At 55.6% G+C, this 21343-nt stretch overlaps 6 protein-coding genes across 6 annotated transcripts; 3 read left to right on the forward strand and 3 right to left on the reverse strand.

The window, feature by feature from the left end:
• Positions 1-1076: 1076 nt before the first annotated feature.
• CkaCkLH20_06531 (uncharacterized protein) lies at positions 1077-1403 on the reverse strand (the record flags this gene model as incomplete). The annotated part of the gene is made up of 1 exon (XM_038889248.1): positions 1077-1403. The coding sequence occupies one exon, from the start codon at positions 1401-1403 to the stop codon at positions 1077-1079; it is 327 nt and encodes a 108-aa protein (XP_038745546.1).
• A 3440-nt stretch (positions 1404-4843) lies between these two features.
• CkaCkLH20_06532 (TATA-box-binding protein) lies at positions 4844-5864 on the forward strand (the record flags this gene model as incomplete). The annotated part of the gene is made up of 3 exons (XM_038889249.1): positions 4844-5094; positions 5152-5239; positions 5292-5864. The coding sequence occupies 3 exons, from the start codon at positions 4844-4846 to the stop codon at positions 5862-5864; spliced, it is 912 nt and encodes a 303-aa protein (XP_038745547.1).
• A 727-nt stretch (positions 5865-6591) lies between these two features.
• CkaCkLH20_06533 (FAD dependent oxidoreductase) lies at positions 6592-8019 on the reverse strand (the record flags this gene model as incomplete). The annotated part of the gene is made up of 1 exon (XM_038889250.1): positions 6592-8019. One exon carries the CDS (start codon positions 8017-8019, stop codon positions 6592-6594), a length of 1428 nt encoding a protein of 475 aa, XP_038745548.1.
• A 1672-nt stretch (positions 8020-9691) lies between these two features.
• On the forward strand, positions 9692-10781 carry CkaCkLH20_06534 (calmodulin; the record flags this gene model as incomplete). The annotated part of the gene is made up of 6 exons (XM_038889251.1): positions 9692-9778; positions 9860-9919; positions 10038-10053; positions 10258-10383; positions 10452-10664; positions 10747-10781. The coding sequence occupies 6 exons, from the start codon at positions 9692-9694 to the stop codon at positions 10779-10781; spliced, it is 537 nt and encodes a 178-aa protein (XP_038745549.1).
• Positions 10782-11332: 551 nt separating this feature from the next.
• On the forward strand, positions 11333-12300 carry CkaCkLH20_06535 (uncharacterized protein; the record flags this gene model as incomplete). Its single annotated transcript, XM_038889252.1, has 2 exons — positions 11333-12085; positions 12208-12300. The coding sequence occupies 2 exons, from the start codon at positions 11333-11335 to the stop codon at positions 12298-12300; spliced, it is 846 nt and encodes a 281-aa protein (XP_038745550.1).
• Positions 12301-15443: 3143 nt separating this feature from the next.
• CkaCkLH20_06536 (grisea protein) lies at positions 15444-19549 on the reverse strand (the record flags this gene model as incomplete). The annotated part of the gene is made up of 3 exons (XM_038889253.1): positions 15444-16335; positions 17768-19348; positions 19518-19549. The coding sequence occupies 3 exons, from the start codon at positions 19547-19549 to the stop codon at positions 15444-15446; spliced, it is 2505 nt and encodes an 834-aa protein (XP_038745551.1).
• Between the last annotated feature and the right edge of the window lie 1794 nt (positions 19550-21343).

A 21343-nucleotide genomic window follows, 5' to 3' on the forward strand; every position in this document is an offset into this window, starting at 1 on the left:
AGGAAGAAAGGGAAATGCATAGTAGAATGTTCGGAGGCCCGGCGTCCATGTCCATGTTCCACTCTTCTGGGGTAAGGATATGCTGTGTAGAGAGCAGAGCACGTTTGTATGATGGGCGCGGGAAAGCCAAAAGCAAAAATAACCACAGGATCTCTCGGCGCTGGGTTTTGCTTGTGCGGAAATTTGGCTTGAATGGGAAGGAAGGTGTACGGAACGGTGACAGGGTGTACATAGTGTAGCGGTACCCTTACTTTTGATATTTTTTTTACAATCGTCCCGAATGACGACACGCTTTTTCTTCGGCATATCAGATGAATGACTTTGCGGGTGCATGACGAAGGTGCTTCTGGAAGACGAAGGTCCCAAGGCAAGGGGGCCCGACTGACATCGTACCACGACACGACGTCGTCCGGCCTGTGACGGCGCGCGCGGGGTGAATCGAAGCGAGTTGAGAAAGAAGGAGGTCCCCTTGTTGGTTTTAACGGCCGCCCCCGATCGGAAGCAGGACCCCGACTGGGGGTGGAATGGGGACTGGACATCGGAGACACGAAGGGTGGGTTTGCGAGACACCAGACGTCCGTTGGACTTCATGCGGTGGGCGAGGCTGGAATGGACAGATTGCCCGGCGGGTTTTGTGCGGGCTTGTGGGAGAGTCAGAGTGGCTGACACGGAATGCACCATCGCGGGAGGCCTCGAGCTGACAGCGTGCCAACGCGGACGTTGGGCATCGTGGGTGACTCGTGAAGCTTCCTTGGGCCTCTTCGGTATATATGAGGCCGCTGCCCAAAGCCCGAGAACCTGACGGTGGGAGGCAAGGTTTTTCATGATGGAGCCAACGCAACGATAACGACGTTGAAGAAAAAGGTCGTTTTGATGCGACACTAGTCGCCAATGTCGTGAGATGGAGACGACGAGGCTGTCGGACGGTGGTGTTTGAAGTTGCATGAGTCGCAGTGCAGATGGAGCTCTGCCAAACCCCGCGAGGCCGAGCATGCGAGATACGATTTGCGGCCAACAAGCCTTCAAAAAAAAGCTGGAACTCTCGCTGCGCGGCGCGTCCCACAGGATGAAAAAAGTTATGGCTTGGCCTTTTGGGCTACGAGGAGCTGGCACATGCATGAGTCGCGCAGGGCAAAGCCGACGACGTGGGGAAGTATCTCGACTTCGGGGAGGATCCAGAGGTACTTGTGAAGCACGGACCAGACGGCCCCCAGTTTGCGTGATGCCCCCTGGTACTCGATACCTGGCAGTAAGATTACGGTCAAATTTGCATCTGCAAAATCGCTGCAGGTGCCCATCTCTGTCGTGACGGTGTAGCACCGCCAGAGCGCCGTCAGAAACGAGGGCGGATGGGCAGAGAGGGCAAAGTCGATGTGTCGAGTGCGAATCGACGATGGCAACATTCGAGTCGGACTTACCGCGCATTTAACGGAGTCTGGGGGCCATGGTGGATGTCGTATCGACAGAGTTTTCTCTCGGGCGAAAGTTCGGGTTCCATCATGGACCGCGGCGTGGCGAGGCTCGCGTACACGGTACGCGAGCTGGAACTGGGAAGCTTACGACGGGGCAAAGTGCAAACACGCACCAGTGCCAGCCCAGCCCTTTCCCCAATGCTTTTTTCACATCCCCCCCCCTGCCGTGGCTGGCCAGTGGCCGATTAGAGCCGGTCTGGAGTCAATGACTCACACGTCGGAAGCCGTCTGTTTGCTACCGTGGCCCATAAAATTCCTGCCAAAGGGCCGCGGATGCCCGAAAGCAGTGCAAGCGCCCTGGAAAGGTGCCGTTTTCGCATTCCAATCGCCAGCCCGGTGCTCTCTGCTCTGCGTTTGTCGTCGCGGCCGAGGGCTGTGGCGGCGGTCTATGACTGTTTGCTGTTTCGCGTCGCCGTGTTTTCGCGTCCGGGCATGGTCTGGTGACTGACTCTTCTGACAGATTTGACGGCAGGCGTGGCCGTTCGCTGATGGGGATGGTGATGCCGCTTTCTCGTGTGCTGCCGCTGCCGCTGCTCAGCACTGACTGAACATGTCGGTGCTGATCGTCAGTGAGGCATCAAAGTAGGGGGCAGGCTCAGTGTTTCAGACCGCTAGCGTGAGGTTGGAGTGTGAGGGAGGAGGGTTGAAAAAGGGAAAAAGCCCCTTCGATTGCTGGGAGGAAGAAAAAAAAATCAAAAAAAGGGGGGAGGGAGGTGGGGGGGGGGAATGAATGGGTTGGTGGTGAAGGGGCCCCCAGTCAAACAGTCCAGACCTGCACCCAAATGGTTGGAGCTGTGGGTGTAATGCAGCTCCAGCTGCCAACAGGACTGACGCGGACTGTGGGAGCGCTGGAATTGGATTGATTGTTGGTGTTGGGGCTGGCGATTGGCACCTCCACGCCCTGGAAGGAGGGAGAACCGAGCGGAAGGGAAGAGCGGAATGGGTCGGCAGGTCGTGGGTAGCGCTGGCGGTAGCGTTGGTGTTAGCGATAGCGGCATCCAGTCGGATAGCGTGCGAGGTAGCGCTGCAGTGGGATTTGCATTTGGCTGGTGTCCAATGTTGATGGTGGCTATCCAGGCAATAGTGGCCCGCGGGCTGTCGTCGGCGGCATTGGCAGGCCAGCTATTTGGTTGGATTGGGGTTGAGCTGTCGCGGTGCGGGTGCCGACGCGCTATGCCGATTGATTTGTTTGCCTTCCCAGGCTATGCCGGACGGCCTGAGGTAGGTAGGCAGACAGACCGTCGTCATTCCCAGGCAGAATTCGTTGGTGTCGCGACGGTGTCGGAGATGGTGATGACTCGACGCGTCGTTTGGTGTTTATCGTGGCGAGCCAGTGGCCGTAGTCGTACGAGGTGTTGCATCGCCGCCAGCTGAGATTGAAAAGCATCCGTAGAGGTCCAGTCGGTCGGGTTCGGAGTGAAAGCATGAGAGAAAGAAAAAGTCGTAGGCGAAAGATCCAGGAAGTGTGTGGATGGCTAACCCTGACGAAATGGTGAGCAAAGAGGAATGAGTCCATGACCGACCGACCATCCAGGGATGGGCTAGCAAACCAAGCGAGTCGAGTCGTATCGCAAGAAAAAAAAAAAGTGGAAGAAAAAAGAAGGAAAAAATGCAGGCGCAAAGCAGGCTTCAGGGCAGAAAAAAACGAAGACCGGACTGGACAGCAAAAACTGTGGATGATGACATGGCCCCGTCAGGGAGGGCCTCACTGACACATTTTGGCAGCCGCAGTGCAGCATCCAAAAAGGCCACTTCACACCTCAGAGGCTCAGTCCCAGCTGGCAATATGGGAAAGCAGGTGCAAGAGCAAGCAAGCAAGCACTGGCCAGCAGAATGCATTGTCGCAAAAAAGAAGAAAAGACTTTGGAACTTGTACTGCGACCTTGAACGCGGTGCTGCGGTACTTCAGGGGCTAGGTGGTCACAACAAGGGGGGACATGAGGGTGGAAAGGAGATAAAATAAGAAGAATATGTGATTGTGATTGGCCAAAACTGCTTAGCGCGGCCGCTAAGCACAGGCAATGTCAAGCAGGACCAACCGCCACGGCGCACTGGCTGCCTGGGGCCCCTGGACTATGTGGCAGGGGGGTGTCGTTGGGGCGACTGCTCAGGCGGGCGATGGCCAAAATTATAAAGAGGCAGGCCTCCCTCCAACCCGCTTGTTTCGAGATTCTTGCGCGGAAGCTCCGACCGACCGCCTTACGTAGTCACACCCACTCACGTTCGGCCTTTCTAATTTTCCTTCTCCACCCCCACTCAACCCAACCCAACCCAAACCCAAAAAAGTCCAACCACCAACCACACGCGATCTTGCATCGTCGTCATCGTCATCAGAGCCTCATCGCACGTCCATTCTCGTCATCCACGACGACAGACAGACAGTCACACAAAGACCCAAGGCCAGACAGTCATACTACTACTGTCCCGTCCCACGTCCTACCCTCACCCACCGAGGTCGACCTCTCTCTCTACACTTCTACTCCAACTAACGACGGAGCTGTCGTCAACATCAGCCAGGGCCCAGGTGGTATCGCTCTCTTAACTGAAAGTGTTCCCGGACATCCTACCCTGCACGAAAAGAAAGAACTGGAATACGTTCCTTTCGAGACGTCCCTTCGTTACGTTATCCGCGCGATCCCTTCCGACGACAACCAGGTCGAGAACGAGTCGCTGCGATCTGTAGACACAATCCGTGCGCATCGTCGACGAATAGAGACATAAGTGCTTTGAACCGTGACGAGGTATCCCGAGACGTCGAGTTGATTACTGGTATCTGGGTCATTCGCAACATATCCGAAGCGACCCCTACGAAACCAACGACCTTCTCGTCGACCTACCTCACTTGAGACCCTACCTGCGCCTTCTTCCTGCCGCCTCCGTAAGACCTGCACCGATCGCATCGTCGCATCGAAAAAGATTCGCGCATACCTACCTACCTGTCTCGAGCAGTCGCTGTAGGGGAGACATTCACTTGTTCATCTCCCGCAACTGGTATGGTGTTCTATCTCTTTTCCCTCTTCGTTCGTCTGCCTTCGCACCTTCCTGAACACTTCCCGAGCACCTTCCACTTTGTGTGTTGTGGTCGGCACCTTCCCCAACCACGCGGCGCAAAAAGTTTGGCGCACAGACCAAGTCCCTCCATTCCTATATAAATGTCGCGCCACTGGCGTAATCTCCCCCAAACACCACCAGATTGACGATCCCGAGCCTCGCACCCATCAATAATATCATCATTCTTCGCCGCGCATCTTTTTACAGTATTACCTCGTTGGTAATCGCGCGCTTGCTATGCCATCTAGAACAATTTACTGACATTCGCAGATCTGCTCTCTGCCCTCATCTGAACCGGTTATTACCCAGCAACCGCAATCATGGAGGCCATTCAAACCCATCCCACCAACGCAGCGCAAGCTAAGGCCTTCACTGCGCCTGGGTCCCTCTCCTTCCCTGGTGGCTCTCACGAGCTCCCTCCTGCCCCGCCTGGCGTTCAAGCTCCCGTCAACGGCCAAGTTCCCGTGGCCAACGGCCAGCAAGGCGCAAACGGTACCGGGGTGACTCCCGCGACCCCCGCCGCGACTCCTGCTGCCACTCAGGGTGGAAGCGGTTTGACTCCTACGTTGCAGTATGTATATCATGAGTGAACGTTTTCTGCTCCATGACGCTTATGCTGCTGCTCAAGGAACATCGTTGCCACGGTCAACCTCGATTGCCGCTTGGACCTGAAGACGATTGCCCTGCACGCGAGAAACGCCGAGTACAACCCCAAGGTATGTTGCAGCAGGCGCTTTGCTGATTGAACAATGCTGATCTTGCTCCTAGCGTTTCGCCGCCGTCATCATGCGTATTCGCGAGCCCAAGACCACCGCTCTGATCTTCGCCTCTGGTAAGATGGTCGTCACTGGTGCCAAGTCTGAGGATGACTCGAAGCTTGCTTCTCGCAAGTATGCCCGTATCATCCAGAAGCTTGGTTTCAACGCCAAGTTCACCGACTTCAAGATCCAGAACATTGTCGGATCTTGCGACATCAAGTTCCCCATCCGCCTCGAGGGTCTCGCCTCTCGCCACCACAACTTCAGTTCTTACGAGCCTGAGCTGTTCCCTGGTCTCATCTACCGCATGATCAAGCCGAAGATCGTGCTTCTCATCTTCGTCTCCGGCAAGATCGTTCTCACTGGTGCCAAGGTGCGAGAGGAGATTTACCAGGCTTTCGAAATGATCTATCCCGTGCTTCAGGGTCAGTACTTTTCTCTCGATCATGTTACCCAACTTCAACTAACCATCACCCAGATTTCCGCAAGGTCTAAGGCACCGAAGCCAAGGATGGATCGTCGACAGCTGTCGATGTATCACTATCACCAAAAAAAAAAAAACACGACCGACTTGTACGATTAGACAACACCCTTTCTTCACGATACCACGACTGCTTTTTACGCACACCATAAAAAAGGCGAGCGTCCGTCAGCGGGTACCTTGGCCATGACCAAGATACCTCGACGCTCGTTTGTGTTATCACTTGATTTTCCGCTGCATTGCATTGGCGTTGGCTCAGGAGGGAACCTGGACTGGAGGCATTAGTCAGGTGGTTTGATTCAGACGAAAAGAATAAGATTTCTCATCCCGCGACACCACATAGATTGCTCGTGGCATGGTCGACGGCAGACGCGCAGGTCGACATTGCCGTTCTTTAATGGAAGCGAATTAGAGCACAAGGGTTTGGGACTGGTAGTGGCAGGTGGGAGGATGTAAGCGGCCTTCTGGACAGTTGGTCGGAAGCGGTGGGAACGGTTGATGAGTTGGGAAACAGGACGATGTCGCCTCCTCGAGTTGGTCAGGTTGACCACTCCATTGCTCTGCCTTTAGCTTAGGGTTTGACGCGAGTCGACAACGGGCATTCATCAGTATGCAAAGCCAAACCTGATTTCATGAATACCTTATCTGCTCTCGCGTGAAATGATTTCGAGCTTGTCCTGATCGTGTAAATTTTGTTCGAAATGGTCCTGGATGTGAGAAGTACGTGTGATAGGAAACATTTTAACATATACATATGTACATCTACGTTTACGTATCTACGTTGGCGCTTTCTACGTTTGTCATGACACATACAAACAAATGGCGAGATCTACAGCTTAGGCTGCTCTCCCTTGAGCAAGATCCCCGGGACACCTCCACGGCTACCGTCGTCGCAGGAGATGTTCTCGTACAGATTCGTCACGTCCTCGCGCGTCTTCACCGCCCTCCACTTCCACTTCTCGGTGAAGACGGCGTCGCCCTTGCCCTCGAGCACGTTGACAATCTCCCGGCCCAGCACGGGAAGGAACTTGAAGCCGTGGCCGCTGCCGCCCGTCGCGACGAAGAGGTTCTTGACCTCCGGGTGGTGGCAGATCAGAAAGTCGCCCGTCTGGGTGTCCGTGTACCAGCACAGGCGTGTCTTGACGAAGGGCCGGTCGTGAATCGCCGGGATCGGCACGATCGTCTTGACGGCGCGCCGCAGCGCCGCCTCGCCCTCGTCCGGGATCTTGAGGTCCGGATCCGTGATGTGCGTCGCGGGCAGCGATACCGTGCTCTTCTTCGCGGCGGACGAGGACGACGACGAAGGGTGAGGGATGGAGGTCGGGTTGAGGTAGCCGTAGGCGTGGCGGGCGACCTTGAGTTGCAAGCCCGAGGGCGGGATCATGAAGAGCCCCGTGCTGAAGTTGAGGGTCACAGGCATCTTGGAGAGGACCTCGAGCTCGGGGGGCGTGATATCGATGTAGCCCAAGACCTGGCCCGTCGCGACGGCCTGGCCGGAGAGGTCGACGAGCTGGCCGGTCCAGGCGCCGGCGGCGACGATGACGAGGTCGGCGGTGAGGACACGGCCGTCGGTCAGGGTCGCGCCGGTCACGATCGAGGAGGAGGGAGAGTAGTTGAGGCGGGCGGCGGTGCCAGAGACGAAGCGCACGCGGCGGAGGGCCTCGACGCGGCGCGCGAGGTACTTCATGCTCTCGCCGGCGTCAGCCCAGCCGGCAAGGGGGTTGTGGTAGCCCCATGTGCCCGGGGCGATCGGGGTGCCGAGGTGTTGGCGGATGGCGGTCGGGGTGGGGAGTTCTTTGATTATGTTGTGGCCGTCGGGCCCGGCGAGGGAGACGACGTTGTTGTAGCTCTCGCGGACGTATTCTAGGCTCGATTTCTTGGGGGACTTTGGCGGTGGTGGTGTTTGTGATGTCGCGGAAGGAGAGGAGACGGGGTCGGCGACGAGGCAGAGGCCGGACTGGTGATAGCGGCCCTCACCTCCCAGGTCGGCAGGGTCTGCGGTCTTGCGCCATTCGGTCTGGGCTTCGGCGGCGAGGCGGGCGTAGGCCGGGTCGGCGTAGTCGGAGCGGATGATGCGCGAGGAGTCGACGCTGGCTGCGTCTTCGCTGGGGCCGGGGACGGGGGAGCGGTCGAGGACTGTGATTGTTGTGGAGGCGTAGCGGGGGCGGAGGGCGAGCTCGTGGGCAGTGGTCAGGCCGAAGACGCCGGAGCCGATGATGAGGATGGAGGAGGGGGGTTCGTCGGCGGGGTCCGTCATTTTTTTTGGGTTCTTTGATGTCTGTGTGTTTTCGCGTCTCGTGTGGTGTGTCGATGTACCTGGACCTCGGGAGGTTCTCGGAACGGGTTGTTTCTTGCGAAGGTTAAGTTCAGTAGTAAACGCGTACAAGTATTGCCGGATAACTTTAAAACAGCGCGGAGGGAAGGGGAGGAGAGACGAAGAAGGGGGTGAGAATCGGTGGTTGGGGGCGGCACCGGACCGGCGCTGGATCGGAGGAGGAAATTTGCGGTGTCCCCCCAGGTCATCCTGGGTTTATCGGTTGGCGTTGCTCGTTATCATGGCGGGGAACCGTCTTCTCCATCGTAAGTTTTTGCAGCACGCGTGCGGGTTGCTCCCCCTCGGGCGTGGGGCCGGAGAGCAACTTTTTTTTTTTGGAGGTCCCAATGCCGGTGGTGGGGTCCGGTGTTGTCGGTTGGAGGGACCAGTTGTTTGGGTGCCTACCGGACTGGTTTAGGGTTTGGTTGGAAGAACTCAGATACGGTTCGATCTGCATGCAAGATGGTTTGGATTCGATCGGGACTCTGTCATCTTTCTTCGTGATAGATCCAGGGCTGTTGGTATGTCGATATGAGATGATGTTGGGTGTTGCTGAGTGTTCGGCATCGGAACCTGGTTCCGGGAGTAGCTGTCTTGCTCCCGGTCTGCTTGTGTTTGTGCTAGTGCCATTGCTGCTACTATTGCTCGGTCTTTGTTAGCCCTCCTTTGTTATTGTCAATGCTGCTATGCTGATTTCTGGTTGTGTTCCAAAACAACCTCCTGAACACAACCGCGTCGACAAAATTGAAGGCAACATCGACAACAGCGGCGCCGACGAGTGACTGCAGTGACCATGACAGGACCTGTAGCGAGATCAATAATGTCAGCAACAGGAACGGAAGGAACACTGGAGTGGAGGAACAGAAACATCCTGCGTAGGTAGGCTCTCAGATGTCGCACCTTCCAGCCCTCCGGCCAACCCTTCTTTTCATCAACCCTGCGACGTCATTCAACCTGATCGAGAGTTCTCGTCGACCGCAGTTTGAGCGCGGTGCTGGGCCTCTTCTTCCTGCCCTCTGGCCGCCTGCTTGCAGCGTCCTACGAGAGCCACTTGTGGTTCTGTTCTCTTCAACAAACATGGCCCGATGGTCTAGTGGTACGATTCTCCCTTCGGGTAGCAATACTCTTGAGCCTAGCTCATGATTGGGAGAGGCCCCGGGTTCGAATCCCGGTCGGGCCCTTTTTGCGTTTTTGCATGTCGAGGATGTCGGAGGTGAGGTTGACGATGGTTGCATGAAGTCTTCCTTTTGGTTTTTTGGCTGTGGTTGATTCTCCGATTCTCCAACCGTGCTTAGTCAAATTTTGCGTGTGCGACGTTGGTGGTTTAAGGAGGTCTAGGCCTCGGGTTACGTCAGCTGCATCGGCAGTTGCATGTCTGCCTCACAGCCTTACACAGGCAATGACACATCGGGTGTCGACGGGATACGTGATGAGGCTGACTGAATGATGACCGACTGAATACAAACAGGGAGTTGATGCAACCAAGAAACAAGACTTTTTAAAAAAAGAACAGCCCACTACTCCGACCGTACGAATTACTAGTAAATTACGCACCATTCGCACCGTGTGGGGTCGTCGTCACATCCCCGCTTTCAGCTGTCCCACGCCGTCTTCCCTGTCTCAAACCACCTACCTACCTCTCACTCACCAAAACTTCCTTCACAACAACCCGTCACCAACCACAGAACCAAACATAAAAATGGTGAGCATCTTATGCTCCGACGACGCCGCCTCCTCGAGATGCGACCGACTTTGAGTTGCGACCGCTGACCACGATGCGCAGGCTGCTGCTGGTTTGACTGAAGAGCAAAGGGCGCAATACAAGGAGGTGTTCGACCTCTTTGTGAGTTTCCCTCCCCTCCTCTCCCCTCCCCTCCCCCTTTCCATGGCGCCAGCCTGATTTTCAAAAACTGGCCTACGTCAACCTTTTCCGACACGCGGCTAACTAACATCGCGAACAGGACAAGGATGGGACCGGTCAGTACACAACCTGCGCGAACCTGCTGCGCCTCCTTTTTTTCGGACTTTGAAGCATCGGACATTTTTTTTAGATTCGATGGAACCCTTAATCTTCATAATATTTTTTTTCCCGTCGTTCGGGAACGGCGTGGCTTAGACCGTTCCGTCTCATCTTTCATTCATCCCATCACACCACCAAAAAAACTGACATCGCGTCCGCAGGTGACATCACCGCCCAGGAGCTGGGCGAGGTCATGAGGTCTCTCGGCCTGAACCCCAGCGATACGGAGCTCACAGACATGGTCAACGAGGTTGACGCGGACAACAACGGCACGATCGACTTCAATGGTAAGTTTTATCTCCTCCCGGCGCAACATGACGGGAAAGGGGCGCCGGAGCTGACTCCGATATCTCAGAGTTCCTCAACTTGATGGCGCAAAAGGTGCAGGTGGGCGACGCCGAGGAGGAGCTCAAGAACGCGTTCAAGGTGTTTGACCGCGACGGCAGCGGGACCATCTCGGCCGAGGAGCTGCGCCACGTCCTGAAGTCGCTGGGCGAGAACTTGTCGGCGGCCGATATTGACGAGATGATCCAGATGGCTGACAAGAACGGCGACGGGTCGATTGATTGTGAGTGATCTTGTCTTCACGCCCCCCTTTTTCATGTTTCTTCTATATGTTTGACTTGGTCGTGATGCTGACATGCGGGTAGATGATGAGTTTGCCTCGATTATGATGAAAGACTAAAAAAGCGAGTCCCTAGGCGGATCAGCTCTTGTTGATGATTCATGGGTTTCTTTTTCCTTTGGCGAGGGCGTGTTGATGCCCCTCCGGTATGCAGGCAGGTAGAATGAATCTGCTTTCCGTTGGACCCTTGAGTGGTCTATTTCCTACATCAGTTGACGCGCAGTTTCTCCGGAGCTGGAGGTGATGTGCTTGCTAGTTGGTCTTCCCGCCTCGGCTTGTAAGTGAAGAGTTTACTACTCTTATGTCATCACTCGCCCTTGTCGTCCTCTTAGAGTTTGATTTCACCAAGGCTGGCTCGCATCATGTCTGGTCATGCTGGTGGGATCTGGTTAGTCACCTTGCTGGCTAAGCACAATATCGGTATAAAAACGTCTTGTTTTGCCCAGGCAGCGACGGATCAGTCTTGTCAACTCATCAAGAAATAGCGCTACCATTCAAACGCCCGTCTACGACCAAATGCTTTATAAGCTCACACACGATCACGACAACTCAGCACGAAAAGCTCGCTCCACGATTACAGTGCGCTTCGACTGCAATCTAGCTCGCGAGAGATGGCCACCCAAGAGAACCCCGGCGCGAGCGATCCTCGCAGCATGGACGGTCTGCCCGCCTTAACCTACGAAATTTATCTCCTTATCGTGGAAGCTTTCCTCGACAATGTTGAGGGAGCTCTCGCAGAATCGATCATGTTGGATCCAGGCTGCCACTGCATAATCGAGAACAGGGTCCTCCACACACGCGCGGAAGACCCTCACAAACAATTCTGGACAGGGCGCTTTCGCTTGATCCAGAGCATCTCTCAGGTCAACCAGAGAACACGCGGGATGGCGCTGAGAATCATGTTCCAGCTCTCAGTAGTTCCGTGCGAAGGCGAACGATATCTGACCTGGTTCTGTCCCAAGGTCGATTTCATGCGCCTCGGCTTCGATCCCTGGAAAGCAGGGCGCCAGGCGTTGGGCGACGCAATCCTGCCTCTGCCGGGTCTCCAAAACGTCACCCGGCTCCGGGTTACCGGGTACGAATTCTTGCAGGAATTCGGCCACCAGAAGCTGGAGTTGATCTGGGCGACGTTTCCGAGGCTCGAGTCGTTCGTCCTGACGACGTGCGGCCAAAGGCTTTGCACGCTCGGCACCGCGGACGAACTGCTTCTGGATGCCGGCATGCTCGTAGGTCTCGGTAACTGGGACTCTCGTCAGCACCCGCGTGCGACGTGGACCGCTACATGGGACAGAGGTATCCGCGTCTTCATCGTCGAGTATGGGCGTGGATTGGAACACGAAAGCATAAAGCCGACCATGGAACTGGTGCGAACTTCTCGAGGGGTTTGTTTGCGACGGGTAGAGCCGGGGCTTCGGTAGTGTTTCGACATTGATAACTGTGCCCTGGAGCTGGACGTCGACGGAATCGGTGTCACCGCTTGTTACAGGGAGCGATCAGCGGCGTGGAGATGGCTTTGGAGCTCAAAAGCGAGAACGGGGGCAACATTCAATCAACCTTGAGAACGTATGCTACGGTATGAATGTTCTTGAGGCTCAGCTGGCACGGTATCGTTGCGGTCATCCCGGACGACGTGAGATTTTGGCTTTCAGAAGCCATGCGAAGGCAGCCTCAGGGGAAGGCTAAGGTGGCATAAGGACGATTGTAGAGATTGCAGTAGAACCGACTAAGATGTCGTTGTAGATACTCTGGTTATGTGAGTCGCAGTCGCCGTTGCCTATCTAGTCGCTCGTGCAGCTTCTGGCCTTGATCGCTCATTCAAGATGGAGTAAGATTTTCATACTTCAAGGGAAGCGTTTTCCATGGCTGGCTCTGATCATCAACTTTCCTTCCCATTTCAATCATGCATGTCTTGTTTCTCAACTGATCCGCCTACCTCAGCAAATGTCAGATCAGGCTACGTAACCATAGTTGCAAAGGGATAAACAGCCTTTTACGATTCAAGGTGGAAAAAGTAACACCCAGAAAAAAGAAAGCATGCTGGCCGGCATTCTTGGGAGGCGTGGAATAACGACTCTGAGGATAAGGCTGGGGCGACAGCTTTCGTGTTCATTTCGGCGCAGTTCACATGAGAATAGGTCGACGACGCATACACAGTCTGAGCCACTGATGGGCGGTACCGACGCGGTGAGCGATTCGCTGGCGATTCTCAGCCTGCTTCTGCTTTGCATGTCGTGCAACACGAGAACTCCAACCCTCCAAATCATATGGCCAATCAGCATCCCAACAGAATGAATCCTGGACACCCTCTACCTAGTCTAGGGTTGCCAGCCACAGCTTGCTCTTAAGTAAGGCAGCATTACAGATTGGAAAGTGCCAAGTCGAAGCCATCTCACTCGCAGAAATCGTTCCTGCCTAAGGAGGAGGGTAGGAGGAGGTTTCCGCGCAGAACATTAGGCACATAAGCAGCTGTATGCCCGCCGCCGCGGGTGGCACTTGCGATCACACAGACTTCAATCCCCCCTCTATATCCAGGCGAAAATTACGATTCTGTTCGGAAGCAGAGTGCAGCGTCTCGCCATGATCCTAGTGCAATCAATCGTCTCCCTTTTCTGGCTTCTTGCTCCTGTCGCGGCGGAGACCCAGACAGCGAACGAAATCGAACAGTTGATTAGACATCAACGCAACGACTCGACAGCACTCTCTCACATTCAAGCAGCACCATGGGTCAACTCTCCGACCGTGAGGGGGAGCATCGATATCTTATGGACTTGTGCCATTACACTTCTTGCCTGTGTCTGGTCTGTTCTTCATCTGAACGTCCCAGAAAAACGTGGACGGTACTCTGGCTTCTTTGACAAGCTCCGGTGGGCTGTCATCGCAATCATCTCACCGGAAGGCGTACTCGTGCTGGCTATGGACCAGCTTCTGGCGGCTCGGGAACTCAGAAAAAAGCTACTAAGTCAAGGAGGTGCCGACAAAGACACTGTAAGCTTCAAGCCATCTCTCAATCATTACGATGAAATTTAATATACTCATTTATGTTGAAGATCACTCTCGAGTTCTGTTTTTTTGTAACCATGGGCGGCTTCCAATTTTCTTTGGAAGACGAAGGCATTAGGCCCAGCTCAGAGTTCAGAAAATTCTTGAACGAGAAGAACCAAGCTGTTCTACAACTTTCACCTGCGGGCTTTCTGAAGTTGACCGAACTGGGAATCCTCGATTTGGAGTCCACCATCAAGACGACGAACGTCGCCGAAAAAAGCAAAGCGAACGTTTTCCAGAAGGTCTTAATTGCGACACAAATTTTCTGGATGGCTCTTCAATGTATCGTTCGTAAGATTCAAGGACTGCCAATCACGCTACTAGAAATTCACACCATGGTTCATGTGGTTTGCGCCATTTTTGTGCTGGCTATCTGGTTTTCAGTAAGCATGAGAAACAGTGATTTTGTGATTAGAGGCTAATAAATGTCCTCAGAAACCACTTGATATCAATTCTCCTGAACTAATAGACACCCATTCGAAGGATATGAAGGGATTTCTGTCCCTCGCAGTCCAGTCTCAACTTTGCAGAAACGGCGAAAACAAGTTCGAGTTTGTCGCCGAGCGGACAAATGTTCGGAATGGAATTGCAACCGCCACATCCCACCTGGAGGAGGCCCATAATGCGAGAGACTTCAACGACAATGTAACTCAGCGCATCGATGATGTTCATCAAACACAATCGGACGTGGTGGAGCTTAATTGTTGCGATGTGTTAGCATCTGGTGTCAAGTTTATCGCCACGCACCCAGGTGCTAAACTTTCTCTCAAACCGGAAGATTTGCAACGTATACAACAAGCGGCGGCGTTCTGTCGAACTTTCGAGGCCGCGCGAAGCATCCCTGGAAAGCTGGCCTTCCCACATCCGGAATACAAGAATTGTTTCTCTCAAAAGGGAAATAGTCCAGATAGTTTCGATAACCGGATGATTGGTCTTGACTGGTTTGACTGGTTTAAGCCTTTCATATTCATGGGTGAGCGTGATGGCCAGTCTGTCCTTGCCGGCATGTTTCTACCTATGGTATACAGCGGGCTTCATCTTTCAGCTTGGAATGCTGAATTTCCCACCCACGCAGAGGGAATCCTGTGGAAAGTGGCAAGTATAGCTTCCAGCGGAGGGATAATAGGGTATTGTTTGATGACATTTCTTGTGTACCTTGAAGACATCACGAAGCCGCAGAGCTCCATTTCAACAACGAAAGCTTACAAGGATCTGATGTATTCTCTAGCCTTATTGAGCTTAACACTTTTCATAATCGGTTCGATTGCCGCCCGGATATTCTTAACTGTCGAGTCCTTTGCGAGCATCAGAGCGCTTCCAATAGGCGCTTATTCGATGCCTGTCTGGCTGCAAATGATGCCTCATTTGTAAATACCTACCGAGTAAAACATGGGGGCCAGGGGGCTAACGGGACTGTATGCAATAATAAACGGTTTACATTGTTTGGGACGTTGTCAAGCGGAAGCTCATGTCGATTGTGAGCGACTCGGGCCTCAGGTCGTGAACCACTGGTATCTCCAAGCCATGAGTTCACTGCGTCGTGCAAAGTAACCGCCTCAGAATGATTCATGCTCGATAACAGTATCAATAAGATTTCGAAGCAACATTTTGATTATGTTTAATGATGCACGGATGGCTGAACGAGTCCCATTGGAAATGACCCAGCCCGCAACTCCCAACCTATCCAAATCTCTGCTTCGCCAACTCCTTCAACCCCTTCATGACCCCCTCCTCCCGCTCCCGATACTCCCTCACCCTCTCTTCCCTCTCCGCAGCCCTCGCCCTCGCGACCTCCTCCCTCCGGATCTCCCTCTCCGTCTTCTTCCTCTCCTCCCGCGCCTTCATCGCCTTGTACTCCGCCAACGAGTCCCCGCCCCCCATGAGCTCCCGCTCCCCGACCTCGGCCTGCCCGTCCCCGCCCTTGTCCTTGAAGTCCTTCATCTTCTCGTTCACCAGCGCCCTCTTCTCCAGCATCCGCTCCCGCGTCCCGGCCTCGGCGCGCGGGACGAGCTCGTCGAGACGCTCCTTCTGCGTTTTGCGGTCGTCCTTCCGCCGCGATCTGAGGTCCGCGATCTGCGCCTCCCGTTCGCGCTGCGCGTCCTCGGCGCGGTCTTCGCGCTGGAGGTTCAGGTCCGCGAGGCTCGGGATGCCGGGGCCGGAGCGTTGTGCGCCGTCTCGTGCGGAGGGCGGTAGCCGCGGGCCTAGATCCTCTTCGTCATCGTCCTCGTCGCTCCGGTCCTCCTTCTCACTATCCCCCCTCCTGACCTCATCGTCAACGACCCTGCGGGGCATATCCTCAGACCACCTCTCCTTCGCAGACATGAACATCTCGGGATCATACCAACCCGAGCTCAACTCCCCCCGATTCCACTTCCCCACAAAACTCTTCCACCGGCCCCGGACCTCCCTCTCGTCCATGTCGCGGACGTCCTTCTGCTTCTGCAGATCGAGATAGTACGCCAGCAGCGGGCGAAAGACGTCCAAGTCGTTCTTCGATAAGGCGCGCGCGTCGTAGGGTAAAGACACCGGCGCGACGACGTCTTTGCTGCCGGAGCGACCACTTTCTCTAGGACTGTCCCGGTGGTGACGGTGATGGTGGTGGTGATGATGCCGTCTCCTCCGGCCCTCCCGCTCCTCGGACCCGGGTCTCCGCTCCCGGCGCTCGTCGACCGGCGACCGACGTCGAACATCGTCCCGTCTCCGTCCCGGCGATCTACTCCGCGACTTCCGGGTCCGAGTGTGCGAACGCCGCGCGTCGTCCCGAGAATCAGACATGATTCCCTGAACTCTGTGCGTGTGTGTGTGTGTGTCGTGCTGATCCCCTCCTTTTTCCTTTCCCTCGACACCAGATGAAGAACAAAGCCAAAAAGAGGGGGGTTTTCCCAGACGTGTGAACCGGTCGTACGGGAATGACTTGCTTCAGAAAGAAAAAAACAACTTGGGACCAATTCAAGCTTTCCGCCAGAAGTCTCACGAGGGAAAACACAAGGATGATCCCCCAGAGTTGCGCGGTGGGGGTTGGTTGTCGACGGGTCGAAGGGAACGTCGTTTTGTTTGACTACAGTTTCAGGGCGTCGCGAAAGTCGAGCCGACGACCCGAGAAAAACCTGCGGGGTTCAAGTCGCGCACGGCCGTCTGATAAAGAAGATTTTGATGTGATTTGGCGAATGTAACCGATGATCTGGTAGAGCTCGGATGAATTGGTATCGTTTTGTCTTGTCCAAGTCGGTAGTTAGGAGATGTAGTTGCAAGAGTGAAGACGAAAGCGCTAGCGCGTCCCGTTGGGCGGTTGAAGGGGAAAAAATTGGAGCCCGCGAACAGGCGCAGAGAGGGTGGCTGGGATCCGGACCCGTGCGTGGGTACCCTGAACTCGGCTCCGGAAAAGTCGCCGCCTGGCGTACAACCCGGGCACAGGCTGCCGGTTTCCCCTCACCACGGGAGCTTTCGTCGACGAACCGGGCCGAGGGGAATGCTGCGGCGGTGTTTAAATGCCGGCTATGCCATATTCGCCGGAAATTTGAGCGACGAGGCAGCTGAGCTGAGCTGAGGTACGGGGCAGCTCAGCTTGTGAGCTCAGCTTGTTCGTACAACCAGGTTCTTCAATCACAGAAACATAGCAAACCTCTTGTACGGTGATGAGAAACGAACTCACATTCGTCAGTGGCGAGTGACCTGGAAATCCCGGGATCCCAAGATCTCCGGTACGATACGGTAGATATCTATAACATCTGCGATAGAGCCAATGGGAGGGTATCGCCTGTGGTAACAATCAAAAACAAAGATCAACACCGCGAGATGCAAAGTTCCCATCACGGCACGCATATGCCGGCCTCCCAGACCTTTCCCGTTTCTCATTACCCCAAACGTGGCATGCCGGCGTGAATATATCCTGGAAAAAAACCTTAAAATCCTCGTCTCTCTTTGTGACGAGCAAAGCCCTCCGCATGTTCTTTTTTCATGACTCGACCTCGATCGATGTGTTGTGTATGGTGCATCCCAGACACTGGCAGTCGTCGCCGCAGGGACACGACGAAGTCTCGCCGGCGCAGGCGTCGCCGCCGAACGGGTACGTGACGAAGAAGAAGTCGCTGGCCGAGAGCGCCTGTTCCTCGCTGAGTCCCGAGGCGGCGTCGGAGGGCGTCTGCGGTGCCGGTGGCGAGGCGCCGTTTTCGCCGTTCGTGTGGGCTTCGACGCCGCGGACCGCGGTTCCGTTGGTCGTCGTCGCGGCGGTTTCGACGTGTCCATTCGTGCTCGCCCCGTTGGCCGTTCCGTAAGAGTCGTCGAGCATGCTCTCCCACGCCGAGCGCACGTAGTCCTGCGTCGCGTCGTTGTAAGGGTGGGCGGCGCAGCCGATGCACTGGCATCCGTCGCCGCAAGTACACATGTGCGATGTCGATTCGGAGACGGCGGGGTTCGCGCCCTCGGGGGCAAAGTTGAGGGGTGCCGACATGTTGAATCCTGTCGGTTGCGGCGTCGGCTGGCCGTATTGCAAAGCGTCCATGGTCTCTTTCCATTGGGCGGGTTGCAGAGGTGACATGTACGATCCGTATTGCGGTGGGTAGGTGAATATGTGCGGTTGAAAGTAAGATTGGTACATGCCCTGCGGCATGGCGATTGGTGTTTGGAAGGGCGAGATGGCCATGCCGTTTGGTGACATGTGCCCATTCGGCATGTGGCCGTTCGTTACCACGTTCGTGTTTATCGGTGGTGCTGCTGCTTTGCTGGAGCAGCAGCCGCCGGTCTTCGGCTTTGTTTGAGCCTTTGGACTTGAGTTTACGCTCGAAGATTGTGTCGTGTTTCCCTCGCTCTTGGTTTTGCCCGAACAACATGAGCCCTTTGTGCTCGCGGTGGTAAGTGCGGGTGTGGGAGGAGCAGTGGGCGCCTGTGTGGTCCCGTTCTTTGAGCCGGAACAGCAAGATCCCCCGTTTGTCGCCTTTGCCGGTGCTGGTGTCGGCGCAACCTTGGGCGTTGCAGCCGTCGGCAGAGCCCCATTCTGAGGCATCATGGAACCCGGTTGGAACATGCCTGGAATCTGTTGCGGGAACATCGGGTACATCATGGGCTGGTGGAAGCCCCCGTTGACGGGAGCCATCATCGGCATCGCGCCGTACTCCATCCCGGGCCTCGGGGCCGCAATACCGGCCATACCGTTCGCGTGGGGCATAGAGCTGGCCTGGGCCATTTCGTAAGGGTTCAGTATGTTGACATGGGCGGCGTCCATCCTCTCCAGGTTGGCCGGGTCAAAGGACTGCTTGCGACTGGCGGACTTGGCCGTTGGTTTCTGGACTCGAAAGGAGGTGGCGGGGGCCTTGGTCGGGGACATTGGCGGGGCGTCGCTCGCGGGCGACTCGGCCTTGATGATGCTGGAAGCCGCGGAGGACTCGGTAGGCGTGCCAGCGGTGCTCGATCCGCAGCCGCACTTCTGCTTCCTCGGGATGGCGGCGGTCACGCTCCCGCAGCCGCAACCGCGGGCGGGCGGGTGAGGACATGTGCTCAGGGGGCGGCCGGGCTTTCGTACGGGGACCATCAGGCGCTCATTGGCGTGTGTGCATTTGGTGGAACGATGACCACGGATGCATGGCTCGCTGAGCGACGGGCACGATGAAGAGTCAGCTTCATAGTCTCAACGACGGTGTACAATGCGGGGTTGGAGAGATGAGCAGACAAAGCGCGGTGTTCAGGTAAGGGGAGTTGCGCCGGTGAGAGGCAGGGCGGAGTTGAAGAGTGGGAGCAGAGGGATACACGGCGACTTACCAGGCCATCTTCTGGCCGTTGATGAGCGGCATGGCGGCGGTTGGTGGTGGTTCGCGGGTCTCAGTTGTCGTCGGCTGTGGTACGTGAGGGAGGCGGAGAATTCGGCGACGAAGATTGAAGTTTTGAGAAAGCGGGATTGACGACGAGACGAGGCTCAGGAAGAGAAAGAATCTCTCAGCTCTCAAAGTGTCGATTTGGCTCTGACTCCGGCTGACCTTGGACCCTTGGAGTGAGCCGCGAGGTGAAACATGGAGGCGGGCGCCTGCTATCGGGTGTACGAATACAGTGTTGGGCGTCGCTGAGTGAGTGTAATCGGGATCTGACTGTGTCTCTCGCGTGTAGTGCCGGTGGGCAACGGTCGGTAAATCGGGATGAGTGTGAGTTCGAGCGACGATGAGGGTGTGACGAGGTTCTCTCAGGCGCAATCAGTTCGGTGAGGATGTCGACTGGTAGGAGGAGCGGCGTTTGAGGAATGGAAAGAGTTGAGATTGAGAGTAAAGATGAGTTGGAAAAGAAAGGCGCCGGGTCGGAAAGCGAGTAAGGCTAGTTTACGACTCAGACTCAGACTCAGACGCAGACGCAGACGCAACAGCGGCAGAAATGTTTGTGTGGAGGGATGGCAGCAGTTAAGGATGGCAAGGTAAGGTATGGTGGTGCTGTTGCTGGATCTCTTGGGTTGGTGGGCCGTTTGGGTGGACGGACGTCGGCAAAGCCCACTAAGGATGGCCCATGTGTGCTACCTATGTGCTGTGCTTGCCTCGTGTTGTAGTCGATATCTTGCCCGGGATTAGGGGCTTTCTCTCTACGACGAGTGATGGAAGAAATGCTGCAAGATGAACAACATCTCACTCTCAGTCGAGACGCTAACAAGTTAGATGTAGCGGCTAAAAGCCTGGACCAACCCAGCCCAGCCGCCCAGAGAAAGAAAAAAAAAAAAAGGCAGGAGGAGCACGGGCGGCCAACAGCGGGCATGGCGGTCGGCGGGACGAGAATCAGCGGCGGCGAGGGAGGACGTGGAGCGCCCCAAGCCCACCTCACCTCACCTTCCCGGTAGCGCATCGAAACAGCCCCACGTGCGGGGGTTTCCTCTGTTCTCTGCCTGTGAGGTCACTTGCTCTTGTACTTGCACCGCATTGCACCTGCTATTTATACATGTATCTTTCCACGTCTTTTGATGAGAGGGGTACATCCAAACCCGTCGTATAATTCCTCGACTCTTGGACTCTCACACAACATGTGCCTACCTTAAAGATACGCCTACATGAGTTGAACATGAGATTGCTCGCTCGGCCTCGGCGCATACCTCTCAGATGGGCAACTTATCTGACCAACCCCAGCCTGACTTGACCTACATCACCTTACATCAGAGCTCCCCTCCCTCGTCATCCCATCTAAGACCGACATGTCGTCTCCCGCTGCTTGCGCCGCCGCCGAACCTCCATGCACTTTTATATGAAAGGTCCCTGCCGCTGCCGTTCCTGCTGCCGCTACCGTACCCGACAAGACTACGGGAAGGAGGGGTAATCAATCAGTTCCGCCGGTACTCGGGACATAAGGTGACCTCTGCGGCAAACCTGGCTCTGGCTCTGGCTCTGGCTCTGGCTCCCGTCGGTGATGGTGTTGCCGCCACGAGGAACAAGTCCAGACCACGTCCACTGCGACCATCCTCCACCATCTCTCACCCAACCTTTCGCGGATTCAGAAGGTCTCGAAGACGAGACTAGCTCCGGCTGCGAGACGGGTTGCGTTTCCTCTGCCGGGATACACCGGCCAAGAAGATGGGAGGCTAACAAAGATCGTCTTCCTAGTCGGTCTCTTGGTCTCGT

This window comes from Colletotrichum karsti, assembly GCF_011947395.1.
Source record: "Colletotrichum karsti strain CkLH20 chromosome Unknown Scaffold19, whole genome shotgun sequence".
NCBI lineage: Eukaryota > Fungi > Ascomycota > Sordariomycetes > Glomerellales > Glomerellaceae > Colletotrichum > Colletotrichum karsti.